General features: G+C 42.4%; 1 protein-coding gene across 2 annotated transcripts in view; it reads right to left on the bottom strand.

Annotated features, from left to right (window-relative positions):
- Nucleotides 1-14373, bottom strand: part of Ndel1 (nudE neurodevelopment protein 1 like 1) — a 33556-nt gene extending 19183 nt beyond the window's left edge. The window contains exons 1-4 of one of the 2 annotated variants that reach the window (XM_005349819.2): nt 14197-14373; nt 4373-4470; nt 2723-2876; nt 1213-1361 (exon numbers count right to left, since the gene is read on the bottom strand). In XM_005349819.2, coding sequence (XP_005349876.1) covers nt 1213-1361; nt 2723-2876; nt 4373-4458 — 389 coding nt within the window. In that variant the 5' untranslated portion in view covers nt 4459-4470; nt 14197-14373. The remainder of the gene's footprint in view (nt 1-1212; nt 1362-2722; nt 2877-4372; nt 4471-14196) is intronic. The other variant, XM_005349818.2, reaches the window with a different exon arrangement.
- Between the last annotated feature and the right edge of the window lie 2160 nt (nt 14374-16533).

The raw sequence follows: 16533 nt of genomic DNA, 5'->3' as shown, positions 1-16533 counted from the left end.
AAAAAAAAAAAAAAAAACAACAAGATCAGATATTACTCTTTGTTTAAGAGAGAGAGAGACTCTCAAACAAAACACACAGGGTTATTCACGACTTGGCCCCAAGTACCTTCCATTCTTCTATTCTTCAACTGTCACTGACCCGCCAATTAAAACAACCTCTTCTTGTCTCTCAGCTCTTCACTGTCTCTCCACCTTGTTATCTTTTCTTCCTAGCTGGTTACAGACACACATAAAATCATACCCAGCAGACTTAGCTCCAATTTGTCAAAAGGCTCTCCAGTTCCCACAGGCACTATAGATGCTCTGGAGCAGCTCGTCCATTCTCTTACTGGAGCACTTGTCATAGTAGGTGTTCTTAGAGATCAGCTCCAAGAACAGTAACTAGCATAATGTCAATCAAGAGTCAACTGATAAATAGTAAAGAAAAAGTACAAGGATGTGGGCTGGAGAGGGCTCCGTGGTTAAGAGCACTGGCTGCTCTTCCAGAGGTCCTGCGTTCAATTCCCAACAGCTACATGGTAGCTCACAACTGTCTGTAATAAGATCTGGTGCCCTCTTCTGGCATGCAGGCATACATGCAAACAGAACATCGCATATAGAACAGATAAATCAATCTTTTAAAAAAAAAAAAATCCAGGCATGCCTTTAAAACCAGCAGTTGGGAGGCAGAGACAGGAGGGATCTCTGTGAGTTCGAGGTCAGCCAGACTACAAAGTGAGTTCCGGGAAGCCTGGACTATTACACAGAGACACTGTCTTGAAAACCAAAAACTTAAAAAAAAAAAAAAAAAAAAAAAAGAGTGAGTACTTGCTGCACAACAACGAGGACCACTTGAGTTCAGTCCCAACACCCAAATACCAAACTGGGTATGACTTTGTGTGCGTCTGTAACCAGCATTATGAAGAGCAGAGACAAGAGGATTAATTGTGAAAGTACTTAGAAGGACTTTATTGAAGATAAGGTTTTAGGGTTTTTAAGCTGGTCTGAGCTTGCTATGTAGACTAGACTGGCCTCAAACTCAGAGACCCACCTGCCTCGGTCTCCCGTGTACTAGGATTATATGTGTGCACTACTAAGCCTGGCTTGTTGTTTTGTTTCAGGTTTTTTTTTTTTTTTTGGTTCCTTTCAATCTAGTGAGTTATATATGACATAAGATAGTAAAGGGGGAAACGGGTTCCTAAGATCCAGGTGAGAATGCACGGCATCCTTTACCTTTTCGCTCGCTCCAGGTCATCGTTGGCCTGCTCCAGCTCTCTCACATACTTATGAAGCTGCTCCTTAATGGCCCGGGTCTGACTTAAGTCATCTTCTAACACTGAGACCTGCTTGTAGCTCTGTGCATACTGATGCTCTAGTTTCTCCTGAAAGAAGAGATGCAGAGAAAGATCATGGTTAATATAGCATCGTCTATTAATAAAAGAATTTCACAAATTAAAGGCAGGAAAAGATCAAAAAGACTTCACAATTTGAGTTGATAGCAAACCCACTACTCTTTGTAATAATTTTAAAATTACATGAACAAATCCATTATAAATGTCTAACTCATATGAAACTTATATAATAACCATTCTCTCTCAGAAAAAAAAATGATCTTTCTGAAAAGTAAAATGATAGAATCCTTGCCTCAGCATCTAAGCCTGGGGGCTGGAGATGACTCCAGAAGTGATGCTCTTGTAAAGGACCAGAGTTTAATTCCCAGCACTCATGTCAAGCGGCTCATAACCACCTGCAATTCCAGCTCTAAGAGATCTAATGCGCTTTCTAGCCTCCAAGGGTACCATACTAACATGGCACAGCCACACAGACTCATAATTTTAAAATTAAATCTTGAAAAACAGAACATAAGCCAGGTATGGTGGCACATATCTTTAATCCTAGCACTTGGGAGGCAGAAGTAGGCAGATCTCTGTAAGTTCAAGGTCAGCCTGGTCTACAAAGTGAGTTCAAGGACAGTTAGAGCTATTACACAGAGAAGCTCTATCTTGTGGGGAGGGGGGAAGAAAAGAAAAAAAAGGAAACATAAACCTGACTGGGTAACTTCTAAGTTTGCAAGAAGAGTGTAACCTGACAGAAATACTCTCAAAAACCGCAGAGGTTCCCAAATCACACAGGCCACTAATATTACTCTTGGTTACCCACCAGAACTTGATGTTAAAACCGTACTACTAGCTGGACAGTTAAATAAATACATATATCTATATATAATTTCTGGGTAATACACAATTAGCCAAACAATTTGTCTAAACAAATAATCAGGAAGCTTTAGAAAATATAGAAACTAAAATATAGTGAGGAACATGACAGGCAGAAAACTGACAGCCATAAAATTCTATGAAAATTCCTAAACTCTGGACCACCTATTGGTTCTACATTACAAAAAAAAAATTCAAAAATCTACCTTAAGCTTTTTAAAAATACATTCTTGGTTGCTTGCTTCTTTTAGTACTACTGAATAACACATTTTTCATTTTTTAAATATTAATATATTTCATATAGTGTATGTAGTATATACTCTTAAGCACCTGTGTGAAGATCAGAAAACAATTTGAAGAAAAAGGTTCTCCTCTTCCATCATGTGGGGCTCAAGAATCAAACTTGGGTGGTCAGGCTTACTGACAAGTGCCTTTTCCAACCAAGCCATTTGGGGCTACATTTCTCATCTAGTAAACACCAGTGCACTAGACAGTACCGCAGCCAGGGAAGTAGCCTCTGCCACAGTTACCTTTAATGCCTCCACTTCATACTTCAGTCTTTGGTTATCAGCTTGCAGGTCTCTATTTCTTTGTTCCGCCTGTACTAACTGTGCCTCCAACTCTGCTTCTAATTCTCTGCTTCCTTCCTGGAATTCAACTAGCTCATCCCGAGCTTCCTGGAAGCTAAGCAGAAGTAAAGTGGGAAAGATGAGTTAATAGTTGAGTCTTCTCATATAATTCAGTAGTTTCTGACTGAAAATTAATGTTCTCATAAAATATTAAACAGTAAAAAAAATGTCTTGTACTTCTTGCTCCATATGTATTCAGGATTCAATAAAAAGTAATTATATGCCCTCCCCCCCCCAAAAAAAAACCTATGTAAATCAGTAATTACAGTATTTACGAAAGTAATTCTACATGGCTCAAAACCACCAGCTTCTCCCTCTTTAAAATCGAAAGAGGAGGGGCATATATATGTACTGAAGTAACTTCAATTGGGCATTAGTTTCCATTCTAATCAATAGAAGTCAACACATACTCTCAAATCACAATGGCTGGTGCAGACCTAAACATCCCTCACCCTTAGTACTAATTCAGAACAAGGAAGTTTACTATGCTTCTCTGTCTTTTTATCTAATGCACTAATACATTATTTTAACACTACAAACTAGTTTAATGCTTAGATAACTTTCAATACCTGGTTTCCTCTATAATTCCATTACTTAATTTTCTTCATTTAAATGTATTCTCAGAAGGGGTTCACAGACTTCCCTGCCTCTGGAGGAATCTGTAACATTAGGACAAATGAAGAACCTCTGCTGGACGCAGAGCATCTTCAGCCCTTGGCCTGATAAAACCACAAGGAAAGACCAATGGGATGTGATAAGGCTTAGTTAACTCTGTCAACCAAAGGAGGAAAATGTATGTTTTAGTAAAATTTCTAAGCTGGAGAGAAGGCTTAGTGGTTAAGAGCACTGGATGCTCTTCCAGAGGACCAGAGTTCAATTCCCAACATCTACATGGCAGCTCACAAGCATCTTTAACTCCAGTCCCAGAGGATATAATGCCCTCTTCTGGTCTGTATGGTCACCAGGCATGCACATAGTGCACAGGCATAAATACAGGCAAAACACCCATACTCATAAAACAAAAACAAATCTCAAAAATATATATATATAAGAAAGTTTCAGTAAATAATATGAATTTAAGTTTTGAGGCCAAAGAGCTATTTTCTTTCCAACTAAGTAAGATATTATTTTATAAAAGCAATTTTATAAAATGTTCCATAGCTTGGAAATTCAGCTGCCTCTCAACACTAATAATGCATTCCTGAAGAGACTAAAGTCTGTCTTAAGTATCTCAAATGAGCAAATGATGAGGGAGTACCGGTACACACACGGAAGGCCAAAGACAGCCCCCAGACTAGTGACAAGCCACAGGAAGCAAGCAATCAGAAGAAATCATAGATGGCACTATCATTTCCTGCTATTTCAAAGTGAAGAACTTAAAGATTGGTGGTAGTCTTATACTCTTTAAATACAAACAGTGTTATAACTATGGAACCACAATCCTAAACCTGAAGCTCTAAAGTTAGCTTTATACTCCAAAGAAAAACATGTGCAAGCTATACATGGCATATTCCAAATCCCACCCCTATTCTAATAGTTTTTAAACTCTACCTTTGCTTATACTTCAAGGAAAGTTCCTTCCAATAAGCAGTTTCTTCCTTTAAACTTGAAAAATCTGGTATATCTTCACCATCCATGATCAAGAAAGCCTGTGATATTAAAGACAAAGAAGCCAGTATGTCAGTGAAAGCATGGCACTGCATTTGGTAGTTTCCCAAGTTCTAGGAGTGGCTGGAACTTTCCTAAACTTAAGCACACATCCTACCTCACTCAGGGACAACCAACATTATGTACAGGATCATGACAGCAGATGACATCAACAGGGTCAGAGGGAACGAGGCATTGTCAGCTATAGCACCGGGTTCTAGATAATCTGACCACAGAATTACCCTACATACAGTTCCAGCAGTTAGTTTATGGTCAACTGGTCTTCAGGGAATCCACTGACAGAAAGAAAAAGAAAAGTCAAAGAATTTGCCACTCCACACGTTTCCCTGATGTATATATAACTGCTTTAAAACACCCGCAATGGGTCTGGGGGGTATGGCTCAGGTGTTTAAGAGCTTGCCAAAGGTTTGATCTCTGGCAACACATGAAATCTCGCACTGAGAATTAGAGGCAGGAGCTCATCCTCAGCTACACAGAAAGTTCAAGGCCAGCCTGGGTTACGTGAGACCCTGACTCAAAAAGACGTGGGGAGGGAGAGAGAAAGGATGGAAGGGGGAAAGGGAGAGGGAGGTAAAGGAGGAAAGAAGAAAGCTGCTTAGAGCCCTCATGCCAAGTGAGACTACTACTTAGGCAAGACCGACATTCTCATGTCATACTTCTGAAAACACCCTCAGTCATCCTTCAACTCCACTGTCTCCAACTGCAATAATCTTTGTCTCAGTTCTTCCCCCAAGGTCTTCACAGAGGGAGGGTCTAGTTGCTCTTGCCATTTCAACTAGGAAAAACACCCAAATGATCATAGGACAGTTTAAAAACATCAAGATGATTGGCCCACTCCAGATTCCTGCCACATCTTCCCTACAATCCCCTCTTTACTTCTGTCCCAGCACCACATCCACATAGCAGATCCACAATAATGTCTACTGAATTAAACCACAATGTGTGCCGGCCAGTAAGGACTGAAGAACAATCTAAAACAAACTAGAAAGCCTTGGAAATGTAGAGAACTCAGAGCCCATCTAAACAATTCACTTCTGTGTTTAACCACAGCACATACAGAACTCAGATTCAGGTGTGTATACAAGACAGGCATGAGAACGATGTTCAGTGGGGGTGAAACTAAAAATAACTTGATATGCTCAATTTAATTCTTCTGAGGCATAGTACCAATTTTCCTTAACCATGTCTTTGCTGATCATCTATTATTATCTTGACATTTAATTAGTAAATCTTTCAGTTATCTTCCAATCACCCTAAAAGTTCTTTCAAAGAAATAGATTCTAACACCTTGAACTCCTTCATACCAGTGGGTACATGATGCTCAGAGAAGGCACTTAATGCACCAATCATTTGCTGAATACTAGTAAGGTTTTTTGTTTTGTTTTGTTTTGTTTTTTATTTTTCGAGACAGGGTTTCTCCGTAGCTTTTGGTTCCTCTCCTGGAACTAGCTCTTGTAGACCAGGCTGGCCTCGAACCCACAGAGATCCGCCTGCCTCTGCCTCCCGAGTGCTGGGATTAAAGGCGTGGGCCAACACCGCCCGGCCCTAGTAAGGTATTACTAAGCACTATTTATTTATGTATTTATTGACCAGTTACACTGTTTTCTACTCTGATTACACCTACACTAGCACCGATTTGTCCATATCACTTTATTCTTAGAGATGTCTTTATAGCACGAGAGTACTTTAATATGTGAACCACAAAGGGCTAGGAGTCCTGTTGAGGCTGGGCTCTAGGGTCCCAATTCTGCCATTAAATTACTCATACAAACCGCTTACTCTCTTGGGGCTTCAGTTGTTCCTTTGCTTCATCTAACAAAGGTGTGGACTATTCTGAGTGGCTAACTATTTCAAGTATGTATACTGACTAATAAATACTGACTGGTTCTATAATTCTGTCCCTTTGCCAAAGTCTCAGAAATTCCCATTTCACTTGCCCAAACAGCCACTTGTTGACGTCTGGCAGTCAGTCTATGGATAAGGAAGGCTCTTCAGCAGCCACGGGCATTCTTTATCTCAAAAGATCCAAAGTACAGGCATCACCCTGTGGTATTGGAAACTTGTCAGAATTAATACCAACGTCTCCGTAAGTAATTTAACAATCCAGATGAAGACTAATTACAGGAAATATGTGGCAACACCTAGAGTTGAAACAACAATCCCTGTCTCCTCTAATGCGCTATGTAAGATCATTTCCAAAGTATTCCGAAAACTGCGATAAATTTTAATCTATATAACAAGAGCCAGAGAGAGCACTCAGCAGTTAGGAGCACTGGCTGTTCTTCCAGAGGACCAGGGTTTGAGTCCTAGCACTCACATGGCAGCTCACAACCATCTGTGATTCCAGTTCCATGGGGTCTGATGCCCTCCTTCTGGTCTCTGTGGACACCAGGCAAGCTAGTTGTGCATGCAGGCATGTATACCCATATACATGAAATAATTAAAAAATACAAATAAGAAGAAATGTCCTCTAGAGGTGGGAGTATAGGTCAGTATAGGTACTGTGTTAGGCCCTGGGTTTCATTCCTATTATAATAAGCAAACAAATCCAACCCTGCCCTCAAATTTAGATTAGTTATTTCAATACTGGCAACCATGTGTTAATAGGAAGCTCAAATGTCTAGTTTCTAATATAAAAGCCAATGAATTATGGATTTTTAGAATGTTATGAAGACCAGAGATGGCACGAGAAGCAAAGGTCCACGGCTGCTGATACTGTCTTCCACAGGAAACCAATGACGAGAGACTAAAGGTTACGTCTCTCTAGTTAGTTCCTTATTTATAATAAGACAAATCTTATTTCTCCTGTCTTATTTAATTCTTCCATATCATTCCAAATAAATGACCTGGAAGGCACAGGATGAAGGACATAGCAGCTCCACCCCAAGACTGCAATGAAGACCCATGATAAAGCCTAGGCCAACACCCCAGAGTAGCTCATACAGAAAGATGGCTCTCAAAATAAGGAGAAAAAAAAATACACAGGATAGGAACTATGACTACAAGGCTGTTTAAATGTGCAATGTAAAAGTGCTTATTCCTTTGTCAATTAGCAAAGCCATAACTGAACGCTTTGGGCGAGCGAGCGAGCTCTCTTGCACACACCTACCTCAGGGGGGAAGGGGAGTAGATAATTTAAGACTGTTGTTATCTGTATACAAAAAATTTAATTCATGCTTCAAATCTAATTTCTTTCATCTTTTTTAGACCTTTATTTATTTTTATTTCCTGTGTATGGATTTTTGGTCTGTGTACCATAGGTGTGTCTGGTGCCCACAGAGACCAGAAGAGAACATTGGATCCCCTAGAACTGGAGTTACAGATGGTTGTGAGCTGTCATGTAGGTGCTGGGAACTGAACCCAGGTCCTCGGAAAGAGCAGTTAGCGCTCTTAACCACCGAGCCATCTCTCCAGCCCATATATCTAAAAAATTTAACTCAATAGATTATATGTTATTTTTAAACAACTGGAACAAGTCTGTTAATTAACCTTTCTATATTTTTTTTGTTTACTCCTTTAAAAAATTTTTATTTGATGATAATGAAGATGCACTTGTATATACAATGTGTGTGTGTACGTGGGTGCACACACGAGCACTATGTAATGCATGGGTGGGCACACACATGCCATGGTATGTACGTAGGATTCAGGGAACAACTTTCATGAATTGGGTCTCTCCTGCTTCCTTGAACTGGGGAAGAAACTCTGGTTGTCAGGCCCACGTGACAAGTGTTTTAACCCCAGAAAACATTGTCTTGTTGGTACAGTTTACACCCAAGCATCGAGGGAATTTATTAGAAGTCAACTGTGTGGTCTTTCTATTTTCTATTTTCACCCTTGAATGTGTTCTAAGTTTTGTATGTTGCTTCCAGGATTTAGTAAACAAGTCTGTGTTCTCCATTTTTCACCTGTCTAATCTTGGTATGTCCTGATAATATCTTAGTCTTATTCTTCCCCAAATGAATATTTTAGCCTATTCAACAGTCATTTCAGGCCCCTATTTTTTCTGCCATACTTTAGACTGCTCTGTATCCTTGAAACAGAGCTACATCTGAGTACTGACATTTTATTCACCAGCAGGGACATTTTAAGTTTTCTATCCTTTTGTTACTATGCAACATTTGCTATTATTGACTGTGTACCAAGAACTAGTGTCCTTGTGGGCATGTCTAGTGGCTGCTAATGCCTGGGCATCTAACATTCTTTTTTTTTTTTTTTTTTCTTTTTGGTTTTTTCGAGACAGGGTTTCTCTGTGGTTTTGGAGCCTGTCCTGGAACTAGCTCTGTAGACCAGGCTGGTCTCGAACTCACAGAGATCCGCCTGCCTCTGCCTCCCGAGTGCTGGGATTAAAGGCGTGCGCCACCACCGCCCGGCCTAACATTCATTTTAATGTATGATGCTTGAATGTGGAACCAATGCTTCTACAAATAAGGTCAGAATTAGCTTCATCTATAAATTTTACTCACTTTTCCATGTGGAGGTCATTCTGTTGTTTGAACTCTGATATACAATCCAAAGGGACCTACCACTGGCTACTGCATTTAGCAATGGTCCCTGGGGAAGAACACTGTTTACACTTCTGCATATGCCATAAACTATGTATTTGTCTCCAGTTTTTGGTTCTTAAATAGGGACATACTATTTTCATATTTCCTTAGGTTACACAGAAAACATAAAAAGCTGTATATATCAATGGAATACCATGTAATGTTTGATATATGAATACAGTACAAGCTACTTAAGTAGAGTTAACCATATTCACCTCCTCCAACAATTATCAGCTCTCTCTGGTGGAAACTTTCAAAGTCCTTCTAGCTCTTTAAAATGCACAATCCAGAATTATCCAAAGCTGTATGTTCTTCTATATTTTTGCTTTCTTCTGTGTGTGTTCATGTGGGGGTGGATGTGGGGGTGGATGTTTGTAAGCAGATTTTTGTGGACATGTATGTGGAGGCCAGTGGACAAGCTCAGGTTTCATTCCTCAGGAACACCATCTACCATTTTGGGTTTTCTTTGGTGGTTTATTGGTTTTGGTGGTAGTGGTCTTTCTACCACTTGAGAAAAGGTCTCTCACTGGATTCTAATTTACCCATCAGGCTATACTGGCTAGCCAGCAAACACCAGTGATCCACCTGTTCCTGTGCATGGGCATGTAAGTGCAAGTGCGTGCATATACACACACACATGCATATAGCACACAGGGCTGAGATTACAAGCCCCATAACCATGCCTGTATTCTTTACATGGGTTCTGAGGACTGAACTCAGGTTCTCAAGCATTTTACCAACTAAGCACCCCCACAGTCCAAAAGGATGAAGACACAGGTTTGTTTTGTGGCTTTGTCTTCAGAGTGTTTGTTTTGTTTTTTATGACAGGGTCTCACTACATAGCCTGAGTAAACCAGGCTGTCCTCGAACTCCTTCCTTCCTCTGCCTCTGCCTCCTGAGTGCTGGGATTCAAGAAATGCACCATCAATCCCAAAGACAAAAGTTTTAAGTAGTCTTTGCATGCAACCTCTTGAAAATGTAGTTTTAGCTGTTATATCACCTTTGTCCCAATACTTCAGTATCAAATAATTCTAGCAAAATTTTTAGTGTTTTTACTTCACCCGGGCGTCTCAATTTTCTTGCTAAATCTTAGGTGAACTGAATGTTCACTATGATTTTTCTAATCAACAAGCTAATCTCGTAGCTTATTTTTGGCCCTTCAAGCTATACAAGAATTCTTTTATTTAAGTGATCATCGTTAGATCTGGTGTGGCAGTGGAAACCTGTAATTTCAGCACTGAAGAGACAGAGGTAAGAGGATCCAGAGACAGGAGGATCAACAGGAATGTCAGGCCAGCCTCATATACATAACAGCCAGAGCTACACAGAACAAAACAAACCAAACAAACAACACCTAATCAAAAATAAGTCAGAGGAGAGCTAGAGATGTGGTAGAGATGTTGGTAAAGCATTGCCTAGAATAGCATGCATGAAGCCCTGGTTCAACCCCACACTTCATAAAGCAGTGTGGTGCAGCACATCTGTAACCCCAGCCTACAGTAGGTGGAGGAAACAGGGTCAGAGGTTTAAGGTTATTCATGGCCACATGGCAAGTTGGAGACTCAGTCTAGGCCACATGTGTGTGATGTGGGAGTGTCATATATCAATCTGTTGATTTCATTGGTTAAGCAATAAAGAAACTGCTTGGCCCTCATAGGTTAAAGCATAGGTGGGAGGAGTAAACAGAACAGAATGCTGGGAGGAAGAGGAAGTGAGCTCAGAGACGCCATGCTCCCCGCTCCCGGGCAGACGCACACAATGAAGCAAGCCGCCAGGTTAGACATGCTCAATCTTTCCTGGTAAGACCAGTGCTCACATATTATTAGAGATGGGTTGATCGGGATATCAGAATTAGCCAGTAAGGACTAGAGCAAAAGGGCCAAGCAGTGTTTAAATGAATACAATTTGTGTGTTGTTATTTCGGGGCATAAGCTAGCCAGGCGGCCGGGGTGCTGGGGACGCAGCCACGCCGCTCATATTACTACACACGTGAAACTTTAAAAAGTTAATAAAAAAATAAAATAAAATAAAAAATAAAAAGTTAATAAAATTAAATATAGGTCTGTTTAAAAGAACAAGTCAGAGGGGGCTGAAGAGATGGTTCAGTGGCTAAGAACACTAGCTGCTCTTGCAAAAGACTAGAATTTGGTTCCCGGCAAAAACATCAAGCAGCTCACAATCCCCTGTACCTCTAGCTCTTCTGCTGGCCTCCACAGCCACCCAAATTCACACACACACACACACACACAAATTTTAAAAAGAAAAATAAGCCCCATACAAAGTGCTGAAAAGCCCGGAGCCAAACTACACACTATCTGGGTGACCATGGGGTTACCCAATTACTCTGTACCCCATTTCCTCATCTATAGAATAGAAAAATGAGTTAAGTTTTTAAAATTGAGTTACTATTTGTACAGCATTTGGAACAGAGCCTGGTTCACAATGAACACAGCATAAATGTTAATTAAATTATAAGAAACTAGTTGGTCAGGAATGGACTAAAGTTAAACCACAGAGTAAAGAGACTTCCAAATTTGAAAACATATATGATTCCTCAAAAGCATTTCATTACAAAAAGATCTCTAAAATGTCTGTCCTGGGCTGGAAAGATGCTAAGCAGTTAAGAGCATTGGCTGCTCTTCCAGAAGTCCTGAGTTCAATTCCCAGCAACCACATGGTGGCTCACAACCATCTCTAGTGGGATTTGATGCCCTCTCCTGGGATAAAGGTGTGCATGCAAATAGAACACTCATATACAGAAAATAAATAAATCTTTAAAAAAAAAAACCTGTCCTGAAATATGCTTTATGAGCTAGAATAAAAACCAAGCACAAGCCAGGCAGTGGTGGCACGCGCCTTTAAACCCAGCACTAGGGAGACAGAGGCAGGTGGATCTTTGTGAGTTCGAGACCAGCCTAGTCTACAAGAGCTAGTTCCAGAATAGGCTCCAAAGCTACAGAGAAACCCTGTCTCTTAAAAAAAAAACAAAAAACAAAAAAACAAGCACGAGTTCTTACCCTTCAGTCATACTTTGTGTTTGTTGCTTCCTCCTGGCAGTACCCAGCTTTATCCCACTACCACTATTCATGTTATCCTTCTAAAAATCAGGTTCTTTATAAATATAAAATATAGGCTGGGTTGTGGAGGCACACGCCTTCACACTCCAGAGGCAGAGGCAGGTGAATTTCTGTGAGTTAGAGGCCAGCCTGGCTTATAAAGAGAGTTCCATGACAGGCTCTAAAGCTACACAGAGAAACTCTGTCTCCAAAAACTGGAAAAGAAAATAATAAATAACAAAATGTGCTACCACTGCAGATAATCCCAAACTGTTTCTGAGACTGCGAAGACTGTGGAGTTTGCCTCCAGTTAACACTGGACGGATGTGTTCACTATCCTTAGAGATTATATAAGTGGAGAAAGTTAAGGCTGCAGAAAGTTAGCCAATGTCAAATTTTCACTGTTTTAAAAAACTGCTCAAACGGCACATCTACAGTCTTCCGAAGCTGCAATGCAGGCAGACAAGTGTTCTCTGCTCCTCTCAACCTTTCCTTAATACTATGTCTCACACGGAAGAAAAATTACAACTTTTACATCAGACATTATCACACTCTCTATGACCTACAGATGCTCACAACTGTCAATTAACTCACTTGGATTTTAAACAGCCTAGTCAACATACCTTACTGGCAAAGACACTCTGTACAGTGTTAAGAAAAACTATCTTACACGATAGATTACTAACATATATGCAGAATGAAGGTGGTTCCATCAACTTTTCTACCTTATCAAGTGCCTAGAAACTCGAGTCGGAAGTAATTTTAACCTTAGTTCTCAGTCCTCAAACTTATTTTAACATGGTTTAAAAGACAAATGAAAATAAGTTTGGTTGGCCTCATGAAAGCATATTCAGGTTTATTTTTATTTCAAATGCTCAGTAGCCAACTTGAACTTATCTCATTCAAAACACAGCCCCTGCAGATTTAGCAACTTCTACTGAGATTAGGCCTAAAAGTTTCCTTTGTTCTTTACGCATCCCTAGTCGAAATAAAGACTTTTAGCAACGATTCCGAAGACACCCCCAACTCTGCCTCCTTTGGCTTCTCAACTTAGTGCTGAGTTTTACCTATCAACTTTCTGATTCGGCAGACAATGCCTTCTCTCTTAACTGCAGTGAAAGCAACATAATTTATCAGACTGATAACCAAGCACTCATGAGCAAGATTCAGGTAAGATTTTTCTAATAACTGGATGGGGTTTTTGATCAGCTTACTCGAAATAAGTCCTCTACTGACTTCTGGTATTATCTTTGACAAGCCCAATGTCTGGTCTCTTTCTGGCTGAAGAAGGCAAACGAAAACAGAAACCGGAACCCTGAACCTCGAAAGGCTAACTCTCATCCAAGGTAAGCTTCTCACCAGTCGATGGAAGGCAAATTAAAAATCACTTCGTTGCTCCTGTAACTGGACTCAATTTCCCCATCCAGCAAAAAGTGACTTACAGAATCCGTCTCAAGTGCAACCAATAAATGTTCACAAATGCTACAGGAATGGTCCATAATGATGAAAAGAACCCTCACTCGCCTTAAACTTAAGGGGTTAGTTAGCTCATCGTTTCCCAAAGAAAAATAAGAGGCGAGCCCAAGCAACCGGACCCGGTTGGAGATACTTTCCCCAACTCCAAAGCGGGTGATTAGCAGTTCGGGGAGGGCAGTCACGAGACTGCCAGTGGCTGCCAACGCGGGCTGCTTCCGCTCTCGCCTCCGACATAAGAGGAGGCGCTGGGAAACCAAAATCCGGCCGGGCTCCTAACCACCCTGGCGGCTCAAGGGAATCCAGGGTGGGTGGAGCGAGAAGCTGGGCGCGCCGCTGCCACCCCGACAGGGCCACTCCTCGAGCCGTCAGCGTCCTGGCCCCCAGTGCCACGTCCCGGCCTCCGTCGCTCCTCGGGAAGCCCGGGACTCGCTCTCTCGCAGGTGCCCCTGGTGGGCCACACCTCCGACAGTGAGGAGGGGACAGTTAGAGCGGTTGGAACAGTTGTCCCCGGACCGGACCGGAGGGCCCTGAGCCCATGGTCCACGGCCGGGCAGGCTCCCCCAGGGGCAGGCCTCGGCGCCGCCCGCCCGGCTCGACCCCAGGGGCTGCCTCGCTGCACGGAGCTCACCGCCAACGTGTCAAAAGCGCATGTTCGCCGCAGCTCGGTCGACGTCTCCGCTCCGCTGGCCTGGCCAGGCCCGCCCAGCCGTTCAGCTCTGCTCCCTTCCGCAGCCCTGAGCTCCACTCCGCGCACCCCCGCACCGGGCTCCTCCCCGACACGTCAGGGGCTCCCTGGGTGTCGGAGGCCATTCTGTGACGCACGGGGGGCGGAGTCGGGAGCATGCGCAGAAACCCGAGGGTGCGGGGGAGGAGCAGGGGGAGGCAGGCGTCACACGGCGCCGACCCTTGCGCGCTGACGTCAGGCCGGCGACACAGTACTGCGCAGGCGCTCCCCAGCCCCGCCAAGAAGTAGGTTTTAGCTCTCTGCAGTTTGCGGAAGCTGTGCTGTTGTCGAGAGTGGTTCCCTAGGGTAAGAAGGGAAGCGGGAGTAAAGGAGTACTGGCCCAAAAAGAAGACAGGAAAGGTGTGTAACTGTCCAAAGAGGGGAAACTTAAGTAGTAAAAGGTATTTGGGGAACAAGTTTAGGGACTCTTGCTGTCTCATGCAAGACAGTGTGATTCTATTTTCATTGCTTTGGGGATTGGTTTTGAGGTTGGAGACACAAGAGCATAGCATAAGACGTGCTGCAAGGTGAGCCTAAGAAGCCCAGTTATACTTTTGAGAAAGGTGAATATAAACCAAAAAAGAAGTGCGAGATGGATTTTTAAGGAGAACCCAAATCGCTAAGGAGCAGAGGAGCAGTGGGGGTCTAAAGCACCTTGAATTAGACTGTTAAGTAGATGCAGTTTGTTCTACCGGCAGTTGTACCCGTAATTCCATGTTACTCAGACAAGAAAGAAAGAGCAAGATGAAGTTGCCCCAAGGTCACTCAACTACAGTGAGAATTCAAACGCAGAAGCCATACTATTTATTCTCCACTACTATGCTGACAAGGGGGGAAACATAACACCATTTATTGGGCTAGGCGACACTACTAAGGGCTTTGCATACACTGCCCTTTAATCCTCAACAACCTACGAGGTTGGAATCATTAGCTCTATTTTCTATATTGTAACCTAAGACTCGCAGGTCTGCTTTCCAGGCCGTCCTGGAACAGCTTTGAAACTCAAACTGAGGCTCTGCTGTCCTGCTTGGAGCTGTGCTCCATCTAATCAGATCTCAGGCAGGAATGTGATTAACGAAGGCTTTCCCAATGCCAAGATGTGAACATTCCATCCCGAAGAGGAAAAGATAAAGACTTCAACTTCTGTCCTGCCTCCTGGCTGAGGTGCTAAGAAACACACTGAGTCACCTAATGGCAAGCCAGTCCCTTCAGAAAAAGGAAAACATTGACATCATCTCCCAGGCTGCTGCCCCTCCCGTTTGCTCTGGCCTGAGGATTGGTGTTTGTCAATATCTTTGTGTCATCCCCATCTTAATGAATGGGCTTAGCTTGACAGCCCACAGAAGTCAAAGGCCCTGCTCTGATCTTCCTCATTAGCCCAGGGGCTGGAATAAGGTCTGAGTCAGCACACTGCCTCACCTTCTTCCATTATGCCAGTCTCAAAAGGAAGCATACATTATACAACCAGCTTTGCTTCAGTTTTTTTTTTTTCTTTTTTGGATTTTCGAGACAGGGTTTCTCCATAGCTTTTTGGTTCCTGTCCTGGAATTAGCTCTTGTAGACCAGGCTGGCCCCGAACTCACAGAGATCCGCCTGCCTCTGCCTCCCAAGTGCTGGGATTAAAGGCATGCGCCACCACCACCCGGCTACAACCAGCTTTGTAAGGGTAGAGAAAGTGGGGATTGTCCTACCCTTCTACCCTGATAAAGCTTTCCAAAGCAATTTACATAGATTCCAGTCTTTCTTGTACTGATCCAGAAAGCTCAATGTCACAATTTGAGAACATGCACAAATACCACAATAGCTTCCTGCTGCAAACTCCAAAATCCAAGAAAGCAAGATCCAGTTCCACCCCTCAAACTGGTAGAGGGAGATCAGCTACCAGAGGGGAGATCTGGGACCAAGCCCAAAGTCCAGCTAGTGAGAATGCTGGCCAATCACATATCCAAAATAGTCTTAGGGTTTCTATTGTGGCCATGAAACACCATGTTTCACGTTGCCAGGACATGAAACATCAAGTTGCCATAAGACTAGCCAACACAGTAATACAGTGTATACAAACCTGCTATGAAAACTTGGAGAAGATGAAACATATTTAACTAATAAGTCAGGTAAATAAGACACCTCAAAATCAAAGGCTCACTGGGCTTGTTGGTGCATGCCTGTAAGTTGCAGGCCAGCCTAAACCACTAAGTAAGAACACCCTGAATTAAAAACAGCACACACAAAGACTACTTCATT

Source organism: Microtus ochrogaster, chromosome 7 (assembly GCF_000317375.1).
Source record: "Microtus ochrogaster isolate Prairie Vole_2 chromosome 7, MicOch1.0, whole genome shotgun sequence".
In the NCBI taxonomy this organism is placed as follows: domain Eukaryota; kingdom Metazoa; phylum Chordata; class Mammalia; order Rodentia; family Cricetidae; genus Microtus; species Microtus ochrogaster.
This window is presented reverse-complemented; position numbering and strand designations above follow the sequence as displayed.